The sequence below is a fragment of the Portunus trituberculatus genome, chromosome 31 (genome assembly GCF_017591435.1).
Source record: "Portunus trituberculatus isolate SZX2019 chromosome 31, ASM1759143v1, whole genome shotgun sequence".
NCBI classification, from domain to species: Eukaryota; Metazoa; Arthropoda; class Malacostraca; order Decapoda; family Portunidae; genus Portunus; species Portunus trituberculatus.
Genome location: NC_059285.1, coordinates 9,212,788 through 9,234,145, shown reverse-complemented (window position 1 = coordinate 9,234,145; position 21,358 = coordinate 9,212,788). Strand labels below are relative to the sequence as shown.

The window sequence follows — 21,358 nt, the reverse complement described above, 5'->3', positions numbered from 1 at the left end:
CCCCATCTTGAAATTTCTTGGTCCACTTTTGAACTTGCTGCACTCCTATTCACACACGAGTGGCTATATTTTTACAATTATGGCCCTTCTTATAGAGGGTTCTAGTAGCAACAATTGTGTCTCTTCCCAGCTCTTTACCACTTCCCATTTCAGATATATTGAGACAAAAACACAAAGACCACTACAAAAAAAACGTGCAATCTGCGTGACATGCTTGCACATTGACACCATGTGGGCCTGGGAACAACTTTAGACAATTACCAAGTCATGCGTATTGTCTCTGCTAAATAGTGGCACAAACCATACTACTGAAAAAAATAGCAAAAAGTTTGGTCGAAAATTAGGTATTTTTCGTGTTTTGAGTTTAGCAAAAAGTTTGGGCAGCCTTTAATTTTGCGCCCAAACTTTCCGCTACGACTATACACACACACACACACACACACAAAAAGAGGATTGTGAAATACTGTAGGAAGACCTAAATAAGATCTGGGAATGAAGTAAAAAGTGGGAAATGGAATTCAATGTGGACAAAAGCCATGTCATGGAAATGGGAAAGAGTGAAAGACGACCCGTGGGAATCTATAAGATGGGAGATGGAGTAGAACTGGAGAAAGTCAAAAAGGAAAAGGACTTAGGAGTGACGATGGAAGAAAACAATCAACCAGTAAGCCATATTGATAGAATTTTCAGAGACATATAATTTGCTAAGGAATATTGGAGTAGCATTTCACTACATCGGCAAAGAAATAATGAAGAAATTGATAAGTACTATAATAAGACCCAGATGGAGATATGCAGGAGTAGTGTGGACCACTCATAAAAAGAAACACATAAGGAAGTTGGAGAGACTACAAAAAATAGCTACAAGAATGGTTCCAGAATTTGAAGGGATGACATATGAGGAGAGACTAAAGGCTATGGATCTACCAACCCTGGAACAGAGAAGGGAGACAGGGGATCCGATCCAATGAGAAACTGATTCTGAGAGAAGAATATGACATTCGAAACACAAGATTGCATAGTAAAAAGCTGAGAAAGGGTAGATGTCTGAGAGATGTTAAAAAATATAGTTTCTCACAAAGATGTGTTGAGACGTGGAACAGTTTGAGTGAAGAAGTGGTGTCAGCAACGAGTGTGCATAGTTAAAAAAAAAAATTGGATAAATGTAGATATGGAGACGGAGCCACACGAGCATAAAGCCCAGGCCCTGTAAAACTACAACTAGGTAAATACAACTAGGTAAATACACACACACCCACACACACACACACACGCACACACATATATACATATATATATATATATATATATATATATATATATATATATATATATATATATATATATATATATATATATATATATATATATATATATATATATATATATATATATATATATATATATATATATATATATACACTCGACCCTCGAAACAAGACCTCCCATCAACGGATTTCGGAAACTACGGACAAATTCTGGAGTCCAATTTAAACTACGGATGAATATTAAAATGCGCGCGATTGTCCGTTCCCGGCAAATTATTGTCCGGTAGGTAGCGTATCGGTCGCATCATCAGCTATTGGCCGCCATGTTTTATCTTAAGTTCGTGCGTTTTCAACCAACAGCGAACATTGTCCAGTGCTTACCACAGCTTTTTTATGCATTTGTACCCTTCCCACGAGTGCTTAACCTATCCAAAATGTCTCCTGAACCTAGTAAATCAGTGAAGCGTAATCAAAAGGCTCTTCCAGTGGCTGCTAAGCTTGAACTAATACGAAAATTAGAAAAAGGAACAAGTGTTGCGAAGCTGTGTGAGGAGTATGGGGTGGCCAAACAGACTGTTTCAGACATCATCTATTTACATACTGATTACAATTGGAAATTCAAGAAAGGAGTGAGTACAAATGGTGTTCTGCCCACAAGCAACTCTTTCTCTTTGCAATGCAAAAAACCAGATGTCTCTAGATGCTATGGTTACCAAAATATCACAGGTTGAATGAGGTGGTATAATCTGTGTACGTGGCCTTGCATCCGATCTGCACCAGTGGCCTTGGCTACAGCGATAGATAATGGGCCCCTTGTATCCTTTCTATCTCTCTCTGGTGATGGTGATAGAATGTCCTCCCCGTCGGTGGGTGAACCTCCTATATCCGTATCAGAGCCAAGAACATAGCTATCTTCACTTTCTATTATTGTAGAAACTGTTAATTCCAATGCCCTTTCGATACCACTCTCATTCAAAAGTTGTCTCCCTGCAACATGACGAGAGACCCAAGGTGTAGAAGTAAGGTACGTGGGAGAGGTGACAGAATCGGACACCGTGGAATCACTTTCGCTCTCACCATCCATTGTGGAAGTTGGTGACACACTGACCTTTAGCACATGTTTACTCCTGATGAGTGTTGCCAACTCACAAGCAAAGAAAACGGGAAGAAAATAGCCAAAATATAGCCCAAAGCGCCCAAACGTCGATTGACGTGCCCCGAGTCTTACGTGATGAACGTCTATCAACGTTCCCGAGTAGGAGGGGTTAATATTTATTAAACTGATCATGCTCATGTCATCTATTTCAGGTTATTTGTTGCACTTAATGCTTTGTAATACTGCTTGAATGATTTCTTAATGATTACACAGTATACACGAATCGGTAAAATATCCCATATTTCGCCGAGCTCGACTTTGACTCGCAATTGCATGATTTGGTCTCCATTTGAATCTCCCGCTGGTCCTGGTGGATGCACTTGACATCCCCATGCAAGCGTCTTGGACTTGCCCCGTGGCTTGCGGTAGCATGCTGCCTCCTGCCACTCGCTCTCTCCTTGTTGTGCTGTTGTTATGTACAGACATGGCTCCCTTGCGCTCTCTTCATTTCATTTTATGAAGAGTTAATGCAGCTGGAGGAAGAAGAGGCAAGAGGAGGTGCTGATGATGAGGATCTTGATGATGATGAAGAGACCAAGCCTGTCTTCACCATCAAGACTCTTCGTAATTTGCTGAAAGTCATGGAAGATGCAACATCCCTCTTCACTGAAACAGATCCCATCCTGGAGAGGAGCATTAAATTCAAGAGGGATGTTGAGGAGCTTCTTGTGCCCTACAAGGAAACCTTACGCCATATGGAAGCATCTGCCAGTCAGAGGCCCATCACTTCATATTTCAAGCCCTCTCCAACCAGCAAATAAACTAAAGGTACTAGTACTATAATTAAATAAAATGTGTGCTTGGTACTTTATCTATTGTTTTTTTTCAGCCTTTTTGGTAAAAAAAAAATTTTGGGGGCAGGATCTGGGAACGTAACCCCCATTTTCCCATAGGGCCTATTATTCGCCAAACACGAATCTCGCCGTACACGACGAGCTCAGGCACATAACTGTCGTGTTGGGCGAGGTATGATTGTATGTATGTATGTATGTATATATATATATATATATATATATATATATATATATATATATATATATATATATATATATATATATATATATATTGGCACGAAAAATGTGCACCAATACCTGGGACGAATTATTAAGGACCCCCATTATACACCTAAGAAAACCGACACTGGTATTGGCGCGAAAGCACATGGTAGAGTAGGCGGAGCTTAAGACCCACATGCAGACAATAAAGATCTCAGTTGCCTATAGAATAACTCAGTTGCTTTCTGTGATTAGTCGTGACCGCATCAATTGTTTTTTTCCGCTCTGATGTGCTGTGTTTTTTGTGGGATTTTTTTAATAATGCCACGAGGCCCAGAGCTCACAAGGGAGAAAATTGAAGCAATAAGCTAACTTTATAAGGCAGGAAAGTCTAACAAGGATATATCAATCCAGACCAGAGTATCGTTGCGCAGTGTCCAGAGATGGACGAAGAAATGCAAGACAGCGGGAGGTGATTATCCCCCACTCCAAGTCAAGAGGACTGGACCAGCTAAAAAGACATCAAAAAGGACTCTGAAGGTTATCCAAAGACAGGTGGAAGCTGAACCAAGGATAACAGCTAAAGAATTGAAAGAAAAAAATCCAAAAACTCCTGCAAGATGTGTCTGTTAGAACAATACAAGGCCGCCTCAAGGACGATTTGTCTTATGAGCATCGGGCACCACAACGCAAACCTCTTTTGACGGAGAAACAGAAACACAATCGAGTGAAATTTTTAAGAAATATCTAAATTCGGATAATGAAAAGTGGAAGAAGGTTTTGTGAACTGATGAGGCTACATTTAATGTTACTGGGAACCGAGGAGGTAAGGTTAGGCTCCGTCCCGGTGCGGACCCGTACCATCCCAAGTACAAACAGGGGACAGTCAAGCACCCTGATAGTGTCATGGTATAGGGTGCATTTGGGTACTATGGTGTGGGCAAGCTGGTTATATTACCTAAAAACACAACAGTGAACAAGGAATCATATTTGGAACTGTTGTGTGACCATCTCGAGGACTGCTTTAATGCCTGTAAGAGTGAGGTGTTCATGCATGATGGTGCCCCTGCACACACAGCAAAACTAATCAAAGAATGGCTTGAATTTGTAGGAGTGGATTACATAAACGATTGGCCTGTTAATAGTCCAGATTTCAATCCAATTGAAAATGTGTGGGGAATGATAAAACGAAGACTACGAGGACGTAACACAGCAACTGTGGAAAAGCTTGTGAAGGAGATTAACCCTTAGCCGGCGGTGGAACTATATATAGACGGTCCTGATTGTATAAAAAATTTGCGGGGTGACTATATATAGACTCGTCTCCAAAATTTATCCCTTGTATTTCTAAGCATCGACTATATATAGAGGCCATGTGAGTGCCCGAGCCACAAAAATGATAACTGGCAAGTCAAGAGTGGCCTTGGTGCGTGACTTCTCACACTCATACCACACTCTGTTCCCAGCTTTCAGGCAGGGTGGAGTGCTCCTGTCTGCCTGTCATTCCACCAATATAGTATTATTTCTTGGACATATTTGGGAATTTTAGGCACAACCATGCTTCCTACAAGGAGGAGAATCACTGATGAGGATTTACAGCTGATTCTAGCGCATGATTTAGATGATGAGTTAGTAAGAGAGGAAACCATCACAACTGAAAAAGCAAAAAACAAAAACAAAAAATTGGGAGGGTGGAGGAAACCACATCCAGGTCACAAGTCCTGGACACATTTTTTAATGTGGGTGTGAGTGACTCCATTATTCTAGTAAACATATAAAGAAATTTCACTTTAAAGCCTAAAGTTTGATTTGAGAAACTTGTAAACACGGCGCGAAATTGCGGTAGAGTCTATATAAAGGCTGTCAAAAGCGTAACAAAATGCGGTGTAACTAAATTTATGCTGCACACCAGTGGCGGCAGAAGCTATATATAGGCGATTCACATTTAGGAGACAATAGCGTCCACTGCCGCCGGCTAGGGGTTAAGGACATTTGGGACAACTTAGAACCCTCAATGCTCCAAAGACTGGCTGAATCTGTTCCTTGATGCCTTGAGAGCTGTCTGAATAGGAAAGGACTCCCCACAAAGTATTAGAGGCTGGTAGGTTCTACATATATGTTAGTATTGCACTCGTCTTAGTGCTACAGATGAAAAAAAAACATCGCGCCAATACCCGTGGTGCTGACTGTATATATATGTGGCACTCAGGAAAATATATCTAAATAAATAGAAGATAAATAAGTAAATTAAAAAGTAAATAAATAAATAGTTGAGTAAAAATAATAACAATTTCACGTCACGAATTTCAAATGACGTCACAGCGGTAGCCAACAAGATGCTATGCTACCATTCCACCGTCAGTCGGTTGCTACCTCCTCGCAGTCTAGCCGCTTTTGCTCCATTCTACTCCAAGCAACGTTTCGTTGGGTAAGCTTTCTCCTATACAGTCCTAAGTTGACTGTGGGTGAAAAGCACATCGATGGACTACATTTTTCTGATAGACAAGCAGTGTGGAGTTTGTACGGGGGTTAATGCTGCCTTACGGTGACGCCATATGGTGTATTATGACCGTCTTGTCTCTGTCTCTTTTATTGAGCAGTGTGATGTCGGGCACGGAGCAGTCTCTTCCTCCACCCCCCACCCTTTCATCGTCTTCAGATGGGAAGAAAAGGAAGCGGTGCTTGCTGGATGATTCCACTCCTCCTCCACCTTGCGCTTCACCACCGTCACTCCCGGGGCCGAGCTCGGCAGGCGCCACGTCAGGGTCTGCTGTGTTTGAGGACAAAGTTGTCCTGGATAGTCTGTCTAGCCTAGTGTCGGGCCTTATTGACAAGCTGAACAGGACCCCGGCACCGCCAGATGCATTTACGGACACCGGGAATGACTTTAGTGATTTTCATGCCCTCTCATCGTCTGAAGACGAGGCGGGGGTTGCCCCTGCTAACCAGCCGGACCCTCTTGATGGGTTAGACCACCTCACCCGTGACGATGATGTGTATGAAGATTTTCTGAGGGCTTTGGGTGACCTTTTTGGCCACTTCCATGGCAAGGAGGAGAAGGGAGAGCCGCTCTCCAACAGCTTGGCTACTATCCTCAACGCCAGCCTTCGCCGATGGCCTGTGTCTGAAAGTGTGAAGTTAACGTGTGCAAAGAGTAAGCTCCCGAGTAATGTGCCGAACCTCACGACGCCTGTGACAAATGCAGCTATAACCAAGGCCATGAGTGTGAATGAAAGGCTGGTAGATGCCAAGCTTTTCCAGACTATCTGCCTGTTGACAAAGGCAATGGTTCCCATTGCTGTGTGTGTTAATGATATTGGTCAAAAGAAGGGTAAGAGCTTGTTGTGTTATTTAGATGGCCTTAATAGTTGTTTGCACCTTCTTACTTCAGCAGTGAATTACCTCAACCAGTTGCGGAAGGATGTGGCCCGAATCCATGTCCATGACTCGGCCATGGTCGATCTCTGCAAATGGGAGTGTGAGGTGGCTCAGCAGGAGTAATTTCCCTTTGATGTGACCAGCAAGTGTGAGGAGATCCACAAGGCAGGTCGGTTGGGCCGGCTGTCTTTCCGCCCTTCCTCCAAGACGTCTGGCAAGAGGTTTTCTTCCTCTTCACGGTCATCACACCGTCCCTCTCAGGCTCACTACCAGTCCCGACCTCGTTCTCAGACCCGGCCTTTTTTCAGCCAGCGGCCTCCCCAGGGGAGGGGGATGCACGGGTCGAAACTACACCAGCACTAACCCCTCTGGTGAGCCTCAATTCCACAATTAGTTAATACTTCTGATAATTTTAGAGGAGGTAAGATTATTTCTGCTGAGTCCATGTGGAGGTCTCTGACTTAAGATTCCTGGATTTATGATGTGGTGAGGGGGAATTTTCTTGATTTTGTGTCTTTGCCTATTCAGACTATACCTCCTCGTCCTCTAACCCTGTCTCAAGCCAATGATTGGGCTTTGGACAATGCTTTACATCACTTCCTTATTCAGTCAATTGTGGAGCCTTGTTTACCTGATGTTCATGGTTTCTTTTCAAGTGTTTTTTTTCTATCATCAAGCCAGTTGGCCCAGCAAGAGTCATTCTAAATTTAAAATACCTTAATTTTCATGTACCTTACTTACATTTTAAGATGGATACATTAAAGGATGTCATACCCTTAATTTACCCTAACTGTTTCTTTGTTACAGTGGATTTTAAGGATGCTTATTACTCCATTTATGTTAGGCCTGAGGACAGGAAATGGCTACAGTTTATGTGGAAGGGCCGTTATTACAGATTTACTTGCCTCCCGCAGGGGTTATCTTTTGCCCCTCGCATTTTTACAAAGTTAATGAAACCTGTCTTTTCCCACCTGCTATCCCTTGTGATGGTTGTGTTATGTTATTTGGATGACTGTCTTTCATTGCTTCATCAGTAGAGATTTTACAGGCTCAGGTCAGCTATGCCTTGCATTTCTTTGATTCCCTGGGTCTCACTGTCAATGTGCGGAAGTCGGTTCTGGAGCCTATAAAGAAGGTTACATTCCTTGGTGTGGTGTTGGACTCTGTCACCATGACTACCACCTTAACATCTCGTAGGAAGGAGCGCATTAAGGAACAAGGCTTGCTGCTACTTAAGGGTAATGTCACTTTACAGGACTTATCATCTTTTGTTGGTTTGACAGTGACCTCTGCACCTGCAGTGGAGTTAGCTCTTCTCCGTTACAGGTATCTGGTGTTGATTCGAGACCAGGGTCCTGTGGTGATTTTGACAAGTTTATTTCTTTGGATTGTCATGCCCAACATTTGGTCGCTTGGTGGGTGGCCAATATAGACTTTCAGGAGAAGTCTCTCCTCTCTTCTTCCCCAGATTGTGAGACAGACAGATGCCTGTCTGACTGGTTGGGGTGCTTCAATGGGACATGTCACAACTGGAGGTCACTGGGCCCAGGAGAAGCTGGATCATATAAACATCCTAGAGTTGAAGGCCATTTTGTTGGGCTTGCAGTCCCTGTGTAGGGATAGGTCTGGCTCCCATATTCGACTCCGTTCTGACAACATTACTGCAGTTGCTTGTATAGATCGTTGTGGCAGTACAAGACCTACCGTATTTTACGGCTTACAAGACGCACTTTTTTTCCTAAAAAATACCCTGAAAAATACTAGTGCATCTTCTAAGACGAATGTTGTATTGTAAGGCAGCATCCAACCTCAAGTGAGCTTGGACACTTGACAGATAGCGACCTGGATTTGTATGTTGAGTCATCACATTATGATGTTAGCTTAAGTACCATTTAATTTAGCCTTTAATATTATGTAAACTCAGTACTTAGATGTTACAAGTATTTACAATACCATAATTCTTCCTGCAGCCTACTCAGTGTGTGGAGAAAACGGGCCGCTCCTCGTCTCATTATGTGAAGAAATATAGTTTCCCACAAAGATGTGTGGAGGTGTGGAATGGTTTGAGTGAGGTGGTGGTGTCAGCGAGGAGTGTGCATAGTTTTAAAGGAAAGTTGGATGTGTGTAGATATGGAGACGGGGCCACACGAGTATGATACCTGGGCCCTGTAAAATTACAACTAGGTGAATACAACTAGGTGAATACACACACGAGACACGGTAGAGGAAGGACGCACTGGCGCTGTTCCGACAAACAGCTGATCTTCACTACATACCGGTTGTACAGTTTTTACAGTGGCCTGGGCAGGTAGTGTGGTCTCATTTTTCTTCATGTAATCAATTATTAAGGAATGATGAGCGAAAAAGAGATACCATCAAAATGCAGACGTGAGATTAGAGAAGGTGGGAAAGCTGATGATGACTATGCTGATGTGGGTGAGCCTGGATTCGAAGGGTTCGATACGACGACTACTTCACTACTAAAAAGAGTGTCAAATATTGAATATAAACTAGATAAACTGATAAAGGAGAAGATGGAAATGAAAGAGAATGAAGAACAGGATAAAGAGTTTATAAAACTGAGAGAAAGGATAAAAAAGTGGAAGAAAATGAAGCTAGGCTAAGAGCGGAAAACGAAGAACTAAAAAAGGAAGTAGCTAACTACAAAAAGCAGATGGAAGAAGGACTCGGTAAAGCCGAGAAAGAAAAAGAGAAGCTGAAAGATCTAGTAAACAAGGAAGAGGAAAGAGTACAGAACGTGATTAAAAAAGAAGTACAAGCATGGAGAGTCCAAGATAAGAAAGATAAGGCTGATTTTCAGGAGGTGATTCAAGAACAACTTAAAGAAAAAGAAGAAAATATGACAAACAAAATGATAGGAGTCCTCAAGACAAAAGAAAATCTAGTTAGAGAAATTGCAGAAAAAAGAAGAGTGTAGTCGTATTTGGAATAAAAGAAAAAATATAAAATATAGACCAAAAGAGAAAAGAAGAAATGAAATCAGTCAAAGACCTACTGAAGAATCTAAACGACGAAGATAGGCAGAACTTGGAAGAGGAAGTAGAAGAAATAAACAGAATGGGACCATATCAAGAAGGAAAACGAGACCAATTAAAATACTACTAAAATCACAAGCAGCAACAGAAGAAATATTATATAGAACAACAAAACTTAGAGAAACAGAAGGCTGCAAGGATATCTATATAAAGAAAAATAGAAATGAGGAAGAAAGGAAGAGATACAATGAACTGGCAGCAGCAGTAAGGAAAAGAATAATGAAAGGTCAGAAGAGGAGAAGAAGGCATTTTTTGGAGAATTCTAGGAGACAGGATAAGGAAATGGTATATAAACGAGAAGGAAGAGAAAAAGTGGAACAAGTTTAACTAAAAATGATAAAGGCAAAAGACTAAAAATGATGTATACGAACATAGACGGGTTTTATCAAGTAAATTAGAATTAAGAGATTACATAAGGAAAGAAAATCCAGATATTGTATGCCTGGCTGAAACAAAACTAAATGAGGCAATCAAAATAGACTTGGATAATAGGTATAATGTATGGAGAAGAGACAGAGTGGGTAAAGGAGGAGGAGGAGTCATGATTATGTTAAGGAAGGAGATAGTGATAAATGAAATGGAATGTGGGAAGGAAAAGCAGAAGTATTGTATATTAAGATGCATATTAATAAAAAGAGTTAACAATCATTGTAACATATGTGCCACCAAAACAAATTCATGGACCAATCAAGAATATAAAGACATGATAGATGACACAATAAGGAGTCTAATGAGAATCGTTAAAGAAAGGAGAAAAGTGATATTAGTAGGAGATTTCAACTGTAAAGAAGTGGACTGGGAAAATTATGAAAGTGGTATGGGGGAAGAAGCCTGGGGAGAAAGATTCTTGAACCTAATGATAGACAATATGATGGACCAGAGAGTAAAGGAATGCACAAGATTCAGAGGAAACGACGAGCGGCGAGATTGGACCTAGTTTTTACAAGGGTATACAAATGAATGATGATATAAGATATAAGTGCCCATTGGGAAAGAGTGACCATGCAATATTAGAAATAGATATAGAAGAGGAAAGGAAGATAGAGACGATTCATACAAAGGAGACCGATTAAATTACAGAAAGGCTGATATTGAGAATCTCAAGAACTATTTTAAAAACGTAGACTGGGAGGAGATGGAAAACTCAGAGACAATGCAAGACAAATATAACTTATTTTTGGAAATATACAAAACAGGAGTCAGGAATATGTCCCAAAATATAGACCTAAAGAAGAAGGAAAGAAAGATTGGTTTAATGCAAGGTGTGCTAGGCAAAGGAGAAAAGAGATGGAGCATGGAAAAGGTGGAGGAGAAATAGAATCCAGCAAATAAGGAAAACTTCAAGGCAGCAAGAAATGAATATGTTAAGGTGAGGAAGGAAGAGGAAAAGAACTTGAAAAGACATTGTCGAAAAATGTAAGGAGCAACCAAAATTGTTCTATAGATTCATAAATGGAAAAATTAGGCAAAAAGAAACAATAGAAAGGTTAAAAGGAGAGAACGGGATGGTGGAAGACCCAAAAGTATGGCAGAACTATTAAATAAAAATTCCAGGAGGTCTTTACTAAGGAATCCAAATTTGAGAGGCCACAGGGTAATAGAGAGACAATCTATATGAAAGAGATTAAAGTAACCAAGCTTGAAATAAAAGAGTTAATGAAGGAACTGGATGAAGAGAAGGCAATGGGACCGGATGAAGTCTCAGGCAGAATACTGAAAGAATGTAGGGAAGAACTAGCAAGTCCTATATACAACATCATAAAATGCTCAATAGAAAATGGAACAGTGCCAGTAGAATGGAAAAGAGCTGAGGTGGTTCCCATATATAAGAGCGGAAGGAAGGAAGAACCTTTAAATTACAGACCGGTATCACTAACTAGTGTAATATGCAAGATGTGTGAAAGAATAATAAAGAAACAATGGATCGAGTTCCTTGAAGACAACAAATTAATATCAAATAGCCAATTTGGTTTTAGAAAAGGACGGTCTTGTGTAACTAATTTATTGAGTTTCTATTCTAGAATAGTTGATAGAGTACAAGAGAGAGAGGATGGGTTGACTGCATTTATTTGGATTTAAAAAAGGCGTTTGACAAAGTGCCACATGCAAGATTACTGTGGAAGTTAGAGGAGAAGGGTGGCTTAAAAGGAAGCACATTGAGATGGATAGAAAATTATTTGAGGGGGAGAGAAATAAGGACGGTAGTTAAAGATATGAAGTCCAAGTGGAGAGCAGTAGAAAGCGGAGTGCCACAGGGTCAGTATTGGCACCAATACTTTTCCTCATTTATATTAACGACATGCCAGAAGGAGTGAACAGCTACATAAATTTGTTTGCGGATGATACGAAACTGTGCAGAGTTATAAAGCAAAAGGAGGATTGTGAAATACTGCAAGAAGACCTAAATAAGATCTGGGAATGGAGTAAGAAGTGGAAATGGAATTCAATGTGAACAAAAGCCATGTCATGGAAATGGGAAAGAGTGAAAGACGACCTGTGGGAATCTATAAGATGGGAGATGGAGTAGAACTGGAGAAAGTCAAAAAGGAAAAGGACTTAGGAGTGACGATGGAAGAAAACAATCAACCAGTAAGCCATATTGATAGAATTTTTAGAGAAACATATAATTTGCTAAGGAATATTGGAGTAGCATTTCACTACATGGACAAAGAAATGATGAAGAAATTGATAAGTACTATAATAAGACCCAGATTGGAATATGCAGGAGTAGTGTGGACCCCTCATAAAAAGAAACACGTAAGGAAATTGGAGAGGCTACAAAAATTAGCTACAAGAATGGTTCCAGAATTTGAAGGGATGACATATGAGGAGAGACTAAAGGCTATGGATCTACCAACCCTGGAACAAAGAAGGGAGAGAGGAGACCTGATACAAGTTTATAAATTGATCAACAAAATGGACCAAGTGCATAATGAGAAACTGATCCTGAGAGAAGAATATGACATCCGAAGCACAAGATCGCATAGTAAAAAGCTAAGAAAAGGAAGATGTCTGAGAGATATTAAAAAATATAGTTTCCTGCAGAGATGTATTGAGACGTGGAACAGTTTAGATGAAGAAGTAGTGTCTGCCACGAGTGTGTACACTTTTAAAGTAAGATTGGATAAGTGTAGATATGGAGATGGGGCCACAAGACCATAAAGCCCAGGTCCTGTAAAACTACAACTAGGTAAACTACAACTAAGTAAATACATCATGCCAGGTGCCTTTATACCTTTATTAATAGAACATCCAAGTGGCTTACTCATTCAAGCAAGAGTCAAAACTCCACTTGTGAATTGTATTCACATTGATAAATCCAATGAAGCACGACTGCAAAATAAAATAAATACAAACTGCAGCACTGACGTTCGGTTTCAGTGATTGGACAAGTGATTCCGTAATGTAAACAACAGGTCCAAAACATGCCGTCGCCCGCCACTAAAACAAGAAGAGATGGACTGTTTCACTGTGTATATGTATTTACCTCTGGTGTTTTTATTTACATAGTTTTAAATTTGTGGTGAGTGCTACAGCAAATTTGTAATGAGTGGTGAAACAATAGTGTCTTGCAGACTCCTTGCTTCGTATGTTTTTGTGTTCAGTGGTCAGGTATATGGTGAATGTGTTCTTGTATGAGAATGACTTTTTTTTTCTTAGAAATTTCTTTCAAATATTAGGGTGCGTCTTTCTAGATGCAGCGTCTTGCAAGCCGTAAAATACGGTAATCTTCATGCCCTTACAGTGCAGATTTATGAGTGGGCTGCATCTAGGAATATTACCCTGTCAGCACAGCATATACAGGGTTTGTACAATGTGACAGCTGACATGGAGTCCAGAGTCAGTAAGATGGATGGTGAGTGGATGTTACAACCCGATATTTTTAACAGAATTTGTCAGCTTTTTTTATACTCCAGTTATCGATCTTTTTGCCACTCGTTTAAATGCTCAATTGCCTGCCTATGCCTCCTGGAAGCCAGACCCATCTGCTATGTGCACTAATGCCTTCACCTTGGATTGGGGTGGTAAGAGCTTATATGCATTTCCACCTTTCAGCATTGTCTCCAGAGTTCTCCAGAAACTACAGGATGACAAAGCGACAGCTCTGATGATTCTTCCATTCTGGCCGACACAAGTGTGGTTTCCAACGGCCCTTCAGTTGTTGGCAGCCGATCCAGTTTTGCTTCCACACTGTCCTCTGTTTCTCCCTCAACAACCAAATCTAACACACCCTCGAGCTCGGAGGTTGGTTTTGACAGTGATGGTGCTCTCCGGGCAGCATTCATGCGTCGTGGCCTTTCGCAGGAGGTTGCCCAGTTTTTCCTTCGTTCCTGGAGAACTAGTACTAGGGCACAATATAGGCCGCATATCAGCAGCTGGTTGTTGTTTTGCCTCCGAAGGGAAACTGATCCGTTTCAGCCACCTGTGAGCATCCTGTTGGATCACCTTTTGTTACAATATCAACGCAGCACAGGTCGGGGATACAGCTCCATGAATACAATCCGTTCAGCCATCTCTGCTATTGCTACTATTAATGTTCATCCTGCAGGACAACATCCATTAGTCTCTCAATTTATGAAGGCAGTTTTCTTACAGAGACCTTCTCTTCCACGCTCCCATACAACTTGGGATCCTCAGGTAGTGTTGGATTATATCTGTGGTCTTGGCCATACTGTGGACTTGTCTCTTATTCAGTTGTCAAGGAAACTAGTTATTCTTATGCTTTTGTTGTCAGGCCACCGCGGTCAGACCTTACATTTACTAGATCTTAGAAACATGTCTGTCACAGAGTCTTGGGTTGGTTTTGAGATTGGACACTTATTAAAAACCTCTCGTCCTGGGGTCCACATGTCAGGCTTGTTTTTTTATGCCTATCCACATGACAGCTGCTTGTGTGTTGTTGACACCATCAAGCATTATCTAGATAGGACTTGCTCCATCTGTGGGTCACTTACGGGTTTTTTCCTGACTACACGACCTCCGGTTCGGTTGGCCTCCCGGGATACATTGCGACGCTGGGTGAGAGACGTGATGCGAGCTGCTGGCATTGACATTACTGTCTTCTCTCCCCATTCTACTAGGTCAGCCTCTTCCAGTAAGGCAGCCCAGATGTTGCCTCTTGCTACAGTAGTCTCCACCATTGGATGGGCGAGGGAGTCTATTTTTACCCGACACTATCAGAAGCCTCTTGCCCAGCAGGTCCAGTTTGCTAGGGTAGTTTTGTCGTAATGCTTTGTTCTTTTCTCATGTAAAATTTTGTAAGGGTTTGTGACCCCCTTCTTAGGTTTGCGAAGTAGGAAAAGAATTTTTTTTTTTCTGTAAGTTTCCAAGGATTGGGTCCCATAATGTTCAAGAAATATATACACTATAAGTACTTGGTTGTGGCATAAACTTAGGGACAAAAATTTGTTCTGTACCCTGTGGAAGGTTTTTGGGATTTTTTGTGATACTGTCCTGAAATACATGTGATGGGTCTTATGTTTGCTATTTTGGTATTTTCCTTACCAATGTTCTGAGTATTGCGTTTCGTTTTTTACCTGGATTTGTAATTTAGTAGGTTTGAGGAATCTCTCTAAAGCTCTCATTGGCTACCGCTGTGACGTCAGTTGAAATTCGTGACGTGAAATTGTAAGATTAACCGAGTACTTACCATGTATGAAGTTTGATCGTAATTTCACGAACATTCAATGACGTCACAGTGGTGTACAACGCCCTCCCTCCCTACCCTGTCTGTTTTGTGATCCTCACTTTAGGGCGAAGGGTCCTTGCGGTAATTTGTAACTGCTTCCTCAAACCTCCTCTCTAAAAGTGACTAACGGTGGAATGGTAGCATGGCATCTCGTTGTACACCACTGTGACGTCGTTGAATGTTCGTGAAATTACGATCAAACTTCATACTTGGTAAGTACTCGTTTAATCTTACAATTACTGCACACAATAGTTGTATGCATACTATAATGGTGGTTCAATTTACAATGGTAATACTTAGCAACATTATATAACTGAAAGAAATATGATCACTACCCTTTACAGCTTACATACCAAGCAAAGCCATTCACTGCTCTCTTTTGCCTATATGCCAGGCTTATGTTGCCAACTGAGAAAAAAGCCACTCACTAATCCACAGTCCGTCCAGTTTGTATCCACTGTTTGAGGAGGTACTCATAGTAAGAGTCCCCTCGTGCCCCAAGGGTGATGGTGGAGTGGGACCGCCACTGGCCAGTCTGGGCATTAATGAAGATGGGGACCAAACCTTCAACCTTAGGAAGTTTGTGAATGTGCTCACTCACAAAGCTGGCCTTCTCCTGCAGTAATCAATTGGATTAGGTAATGGAGAGAAATTTTTGGTGAGTCCAGTATCAAGCAGAAATGTATGATTAACAAAGACAAGGAAAGACATTTCAATCTGCATATACTATCTGATAATCATTAAATGTTGCAATAAGGTTTTGAAGTTATATCTCGCATTCTTATGTTAGAGTAATGATAGTGCTAATTTGGGATTCTGGGCATACATTACACTGATTTAATCACCAATTAGAATCAGGTAGTCCTGCCACTTCTGATGAACATAGTGGTTCTCAATATTAGCAACAAGAAAGTGAGAGGCAGACAATATGTTGATTTCTTATTTCTTATCTAATTCTTCTCTGTAAACTCTCTGAGTTTACAGAGAACCAATATCACCATGTGCATCTGTTCTATAGCTCCCCAATGCTACTATTTCTACACCCATTTTCCTAAACATTGCATAAAGTCATCAACTGTCACAGTATGAGAGAACATTGGATCTTTGGCTTTTCCACAGTTTCTATATCTTTGTAATTTATATCTTCTAATCATAAGTCTGTGGTGGTTATATACTTGTTTGAATACAAATTTTTATCTATTCTTTAGATTATAAGCTTGCTAACCTCAAAGATAGGATTGCCAGTGATTCGAGAGAGGTCTCGGAACTCCAGCTGTATGGTAGTGACCTCAGACGTTGAGGAGTCTGGCCCCCACTTTGGCTTGGAGGCACGACGTGAATACAAATTTACATCAGCAAAGGGAACTCCAGAGCCACTGTTGAATCCTGACACCAGCCTCTCACCAAGGTCAACCTGTAAGCAAGATTCTTAATAGGCCTTCATATGACTGTATGTAATAAGATGCAGGGATCATACTCAAACAGTTCAAAGATTTTGTAACATCAATAGAAAGAAATGCCTATAAGAATCTGACAAAAAATTTCCAGTTTTAAAAACAGTCTTAATGAGAGTTAAAAGCATTTCAAAAAGACATGAAAAATCTGATTATAAAAGCAGTAAATATTGAGACAAACTGGAGGAAAATTGAGATGATTATGAGACTCACAGCCTTGTCAAGGAAAAGTTGCTCCTTTGTGAGGTGATAGGTGGAGAGAAGGCCACCTAAAACCCTGATGGTTGTCTCAAAGAGATTCACATCCTGGTTGAGATTAAAGTTGAGTTGTGTTGCTACCCATTCTCTTGCCTCACTGAACTCTGTAGCACATACATAACATAGATAAGGATTGAGTTTACATTGACATATAACATATTAAGGAGATTTCTTCCTTTACAATTAAAATTAATATCCAGTGAAATTCTTCACATCAAATTCTACATAAAAATTTTTTAAGATCAATCTACCTACAAAATCAATAATTGAGAAAGAATATGGTTTGAATGGCAGCATTCAACATAAATCAATAAAATCAAGTGGGAAGACAAAAGATCAGCAAGAAATAAAACTGGCTGGATTTACTTACAGTATGATGTCAATCAGGCAAGATCATATATTTGGCTCAAGCAAGTGATGGATTTTAGTAATCAATATTCATAGATATTAAAATCTGTCCCCTGGAAAATTCATGTTGGTAAACTGTGAATTCCTCATAGGCTGTGAGTCCAAAAGCGTGACGTCATGCATGACTTACGGTGAGCTGATACTAAAGCCAGAATATGGTAGACACTTCCAGAGTTCAGACATGTGGCTGCTTGTCAGCAGCTACATGATGGAACAGGTGTTTGTTGTGATGTCTCTACATAATAGCTCACTGGAATTGCTCTATCTGTTGCACTGTGGCCACTTAATGAGGTGCAGATGATGTAGCAGCCTTGTATGTGTTTTCTGCTCAATGATATGTACACAGAGCTTAACCCCTTCAATATGGTGACGCCTATGTAGGCGTCATGAAGCCCCAGTAGCATATACGGTGACGCCTACGTAGGCTTCATATTTCTTTTCTGAGCTTTCTTCAGTTCAGTTGTCCCGTATAGTGTGTTGGATACCAACTATACATGCCGTATGCTGTCCTTGAAATCCTAGTGCTCCTCCCACCATCCTTGTCTCCACCAATCACTAAAGATAAGCTACATGTGTCCCACCTTGTGTCTAAAATTACCCAATGGCATCTCTCTCTCTCTCTCTCTCTCTCTCTCCCTCCCTCTCTCCCATCTCCTTCCCTCCTCCCCTCTCCTCTTGAAAGATAAGTTACATGCGTCCTGCCTTGTAACATTCGTGAAAACACACACACACACACACACACACACAAATACAAAAACAACAAATTTTCTAATCTCTCTCTCTCTCTCTCTCTCCTCCTTCGTTTCCTCTCCTTCCCTCCCTCCCCTCTTCCTCTCAAAGATAAGCTACATGCGTCCCGCTTGTGTCTAAAATATTAGCAAATGTCACTCTCTCTCTCTCTCTCTCTCTCTTTTTCTCCGAAGAGAAGCGCCCACTTTCCTCTTGAAGCGATATAGTAACTAAAAATAGCAGCATAATACACAAAGACGACAAGTATGACAAGCTTGCACGAGTTTCCAGCGGCGCGGCACTACCACCCATATATCATACAGGCGGGCTTTTTTAACATCCGGCACGAAGGGGTTAATATTGCAGTAAGAAAAACAATTAGTATGGTATCAGCCAATGGTGATCATTTGGTTGCCAGTGACTCGTTTAGTCTGCTAAATCTCTTTCCAGGGTGGTACTATGTAATATTGGAATTTAATTTCATTTCCATTTTTAGATGCAGGTAACCCCCGTTTAACAAAGGTTCACACAACGAAATTTCGCTACAATGGAGGTTTCGTTTTACTACCATCTGCTCGTTTAACGAACACCAAACTCGCTTTAACGAAGTTTTATCCAGGTAATTTTTTCCAAATTTGAAAGCCCCACCATATCATGCAAGCTGACAGGCTTTTGAATACACCAGGAGCTGCTGGTACTAAGGCCTGCCTCAGGAGAAATCCTGAGACACCTGTAGAATAAAGATCAAGATCAAGCCTCTCGTGGACAACACATGCGCTGCCAATACAAAGGCCTGACTCAGAAGAAATTCTGCATCACCTGTAGCATCAAGATCAAGATCAAGATCACCACTCACTCCCTAGTCAAAACAAAACAGCATCACCAGCAGCTCATCTTCCCTAGTTCAACTTACCATCAAAACGCCCTGCAATGTGGCCTACCGTTTCTAAGAAGACCAGGAAGTGTCTTACTCTCGAAGTGAAGCTGGGTATTATTCACAGACAAGAGAGAGGCCAGAAAACTAATAACATTGCTTGCCACCATCTTGACTCCATCTACTGTCAAATATTTTCAAGTCAGCAGACTCTATTAAGAAGGCTGGTGAGACTGTATCTTCCTTGAAAGCTAAAAGAACCACCTGAACTCGTGACTCTACAATGGATAAAATGGAAAGCCTTGTGGAAATGTGGTACATAAGTTTTGTATGCGGTACAATGATGCGCAATTTGTTTACATTCCACAAGTTGCCGGTTAGTGTATTTCCCGTTTCACTCTCCCTCCCTTCATAAAGTTAAGATCATCAACATTATAAAGTTACATACATACATACATTAGTGTACATTATAGTGACTTTAATTAAACTACCTAAATGTTTAACTTCATAATTTTTACTTTCATCAAACCTTTTACTGTACTATGATGCACTGTCGCTTTGCTTACTCTCACTGGAAGTTCAAATCAGGGGTTAAACTTGTTATAATCGGTTCGCTTAACGAAGTTTCGCTTAACGAAGTGTTTTTTAGGAACATAATCCCTTCGTTAAGCGGGGGTTGCCTGTATATATATATCCTGCTCCGTTTTGTGTGTCTCTTATGACGTAGCCGTCAATCAACCATTCGGTTGTCACGCCGGTTATCATCTCTTCCCCATAGAGCGATATTTACCTGGTCATCAGCTGTTTGTCATGATGGCGAATGAGCGACTTAGACTCTCCTCTACAGGTCTGGCTACGGCAGGCCCAGTCACTTAGTAAGCTTGTGTTTTTCACCCAGTAGTGATGATCTTCCTCCCTATGATACTGTCCCTTCCTGGCTTCTGGAGCAGTAGGATAGTTCTGCACTTCAGTGGTGAAGGGTATTTTACCAGTCTTAGTTACAGTTTGGTTAAGGAGGTGAGCAGGTACTCAATGTTTTTGAGGGACAGTGACACCAGTGGTTACAGAGAGGTCGATGTAAATAATGTATCCCAACTGTTGTATCACAGGGGTTGTCATATGGTGTGGCTGCGTACCAAACTATGCACATGCTCACCTCAAGCTTCACATGTTGCTGATCTTGATCTTGCTGCAGCAGGTGGCTCATGATTACTCCAGAGCCAGTTGATTCTCAAATTATTATGGGATCATCTACTAGTTCAACAAAAGTTTTTTATGCTTTCCTGCACCTGCAGACAAACACATATGTTTGATGGCCGTAATTAGGAGCAGCTTTAGATGCTCATGATACTAATGGCTCTGTGTTACAGAGGTTTTGGTCAAGGGCACCTAGGCTTATTTACACATGGTTCCTGATGATAGATGAACCAGACTGATGAATTAAGGGTTTCAGCTCCTCTCTCAGCCCAGAGTCACAGGTTGGAGAGCAAGTTAGCTCAGACTTCTTTATTAGGAAAGGCACTCATTTCTTTTAATCAGATTTATGAACTCCCATGCCAATTCAAACATCCTGCCATGATGTTAGCCTATAAAATGTCAATGATGACCTTTGCATGTTATTGCCAATGTTTTAATTACTTGACTCACATGAGGAGTGATCTCATTAATGATAACCTTAGATCAAAGTCTCTCTAGCAAGAAGTGTCAAGGATAATAATATGTCAGGTGATATATTATTTGAGACTAATATTGTTGTCATGATTCAACAGTTTATACAGTAATATATTAATCCAAAGTGTAACTCTCGATTTATACGATAGATGCATTCCAAGAGACATCGTGTATTTCAAAATTCACGTAAAGCAAACTTGTAATTCTCATAAGAAACAACAGATAATAGGGGGGATGTGGGATGTAGTCCAAATCGTGTATAAGCAAACCAATCGCGCAAATTTAATTAATTATAATATTTTTTTTGGTTGCGTATTAACAAAAATGCATAAATTAAACATGCATAACTAAAGAGTTACCTGTATAAGGTTTTGAAATTGAACCACATAACATGTTTATTTTTTGAGAGAGGTTACTGTCGT

At 40.8% G+C, this 21,358-nt stretch overlaps 1 protein-coding gene across 3 annotated transcripts in view; it reads right to left on the bottom strand.

Annotated features, from left to right (window-relative positions):
• LOC123511212 (endoplasmic reticulum mannosyl-oligosaccharide 1,2-alpha-mannosidase-like) overlaps positions 1–21,358 on the bottom strand; it is a 70,151-nt gene that overhangs the window by 22,882 nt on the left and 25,911 nt on the right. For all 3 annotated transcript variants that reach the window (XR_006676707.1, XM_045266896.1, XM_045266895.1), the window contains exons 6-8: positions 17,210–17,358; positions 16,768–16,956; positions 15,971–16,158 (exon numbers count right to left, since the gene is read on the bottom strand). Coding sequence is in view for 2 of the 3 variants with exons in the window: in XM_045266896.1 (XP_045122831.1) it covers positions 15,971–16,158; positions 16,768–16,956; positions 17,210–17,358 (526 nt within the window). In the remaining variant the exon portion in view is untranslated. The remainder of the gene's footprint in view (positions 1–15,970; positions 16,159–16,767; positions 16,957–17,209; positions 17,359–21,358) is intronic.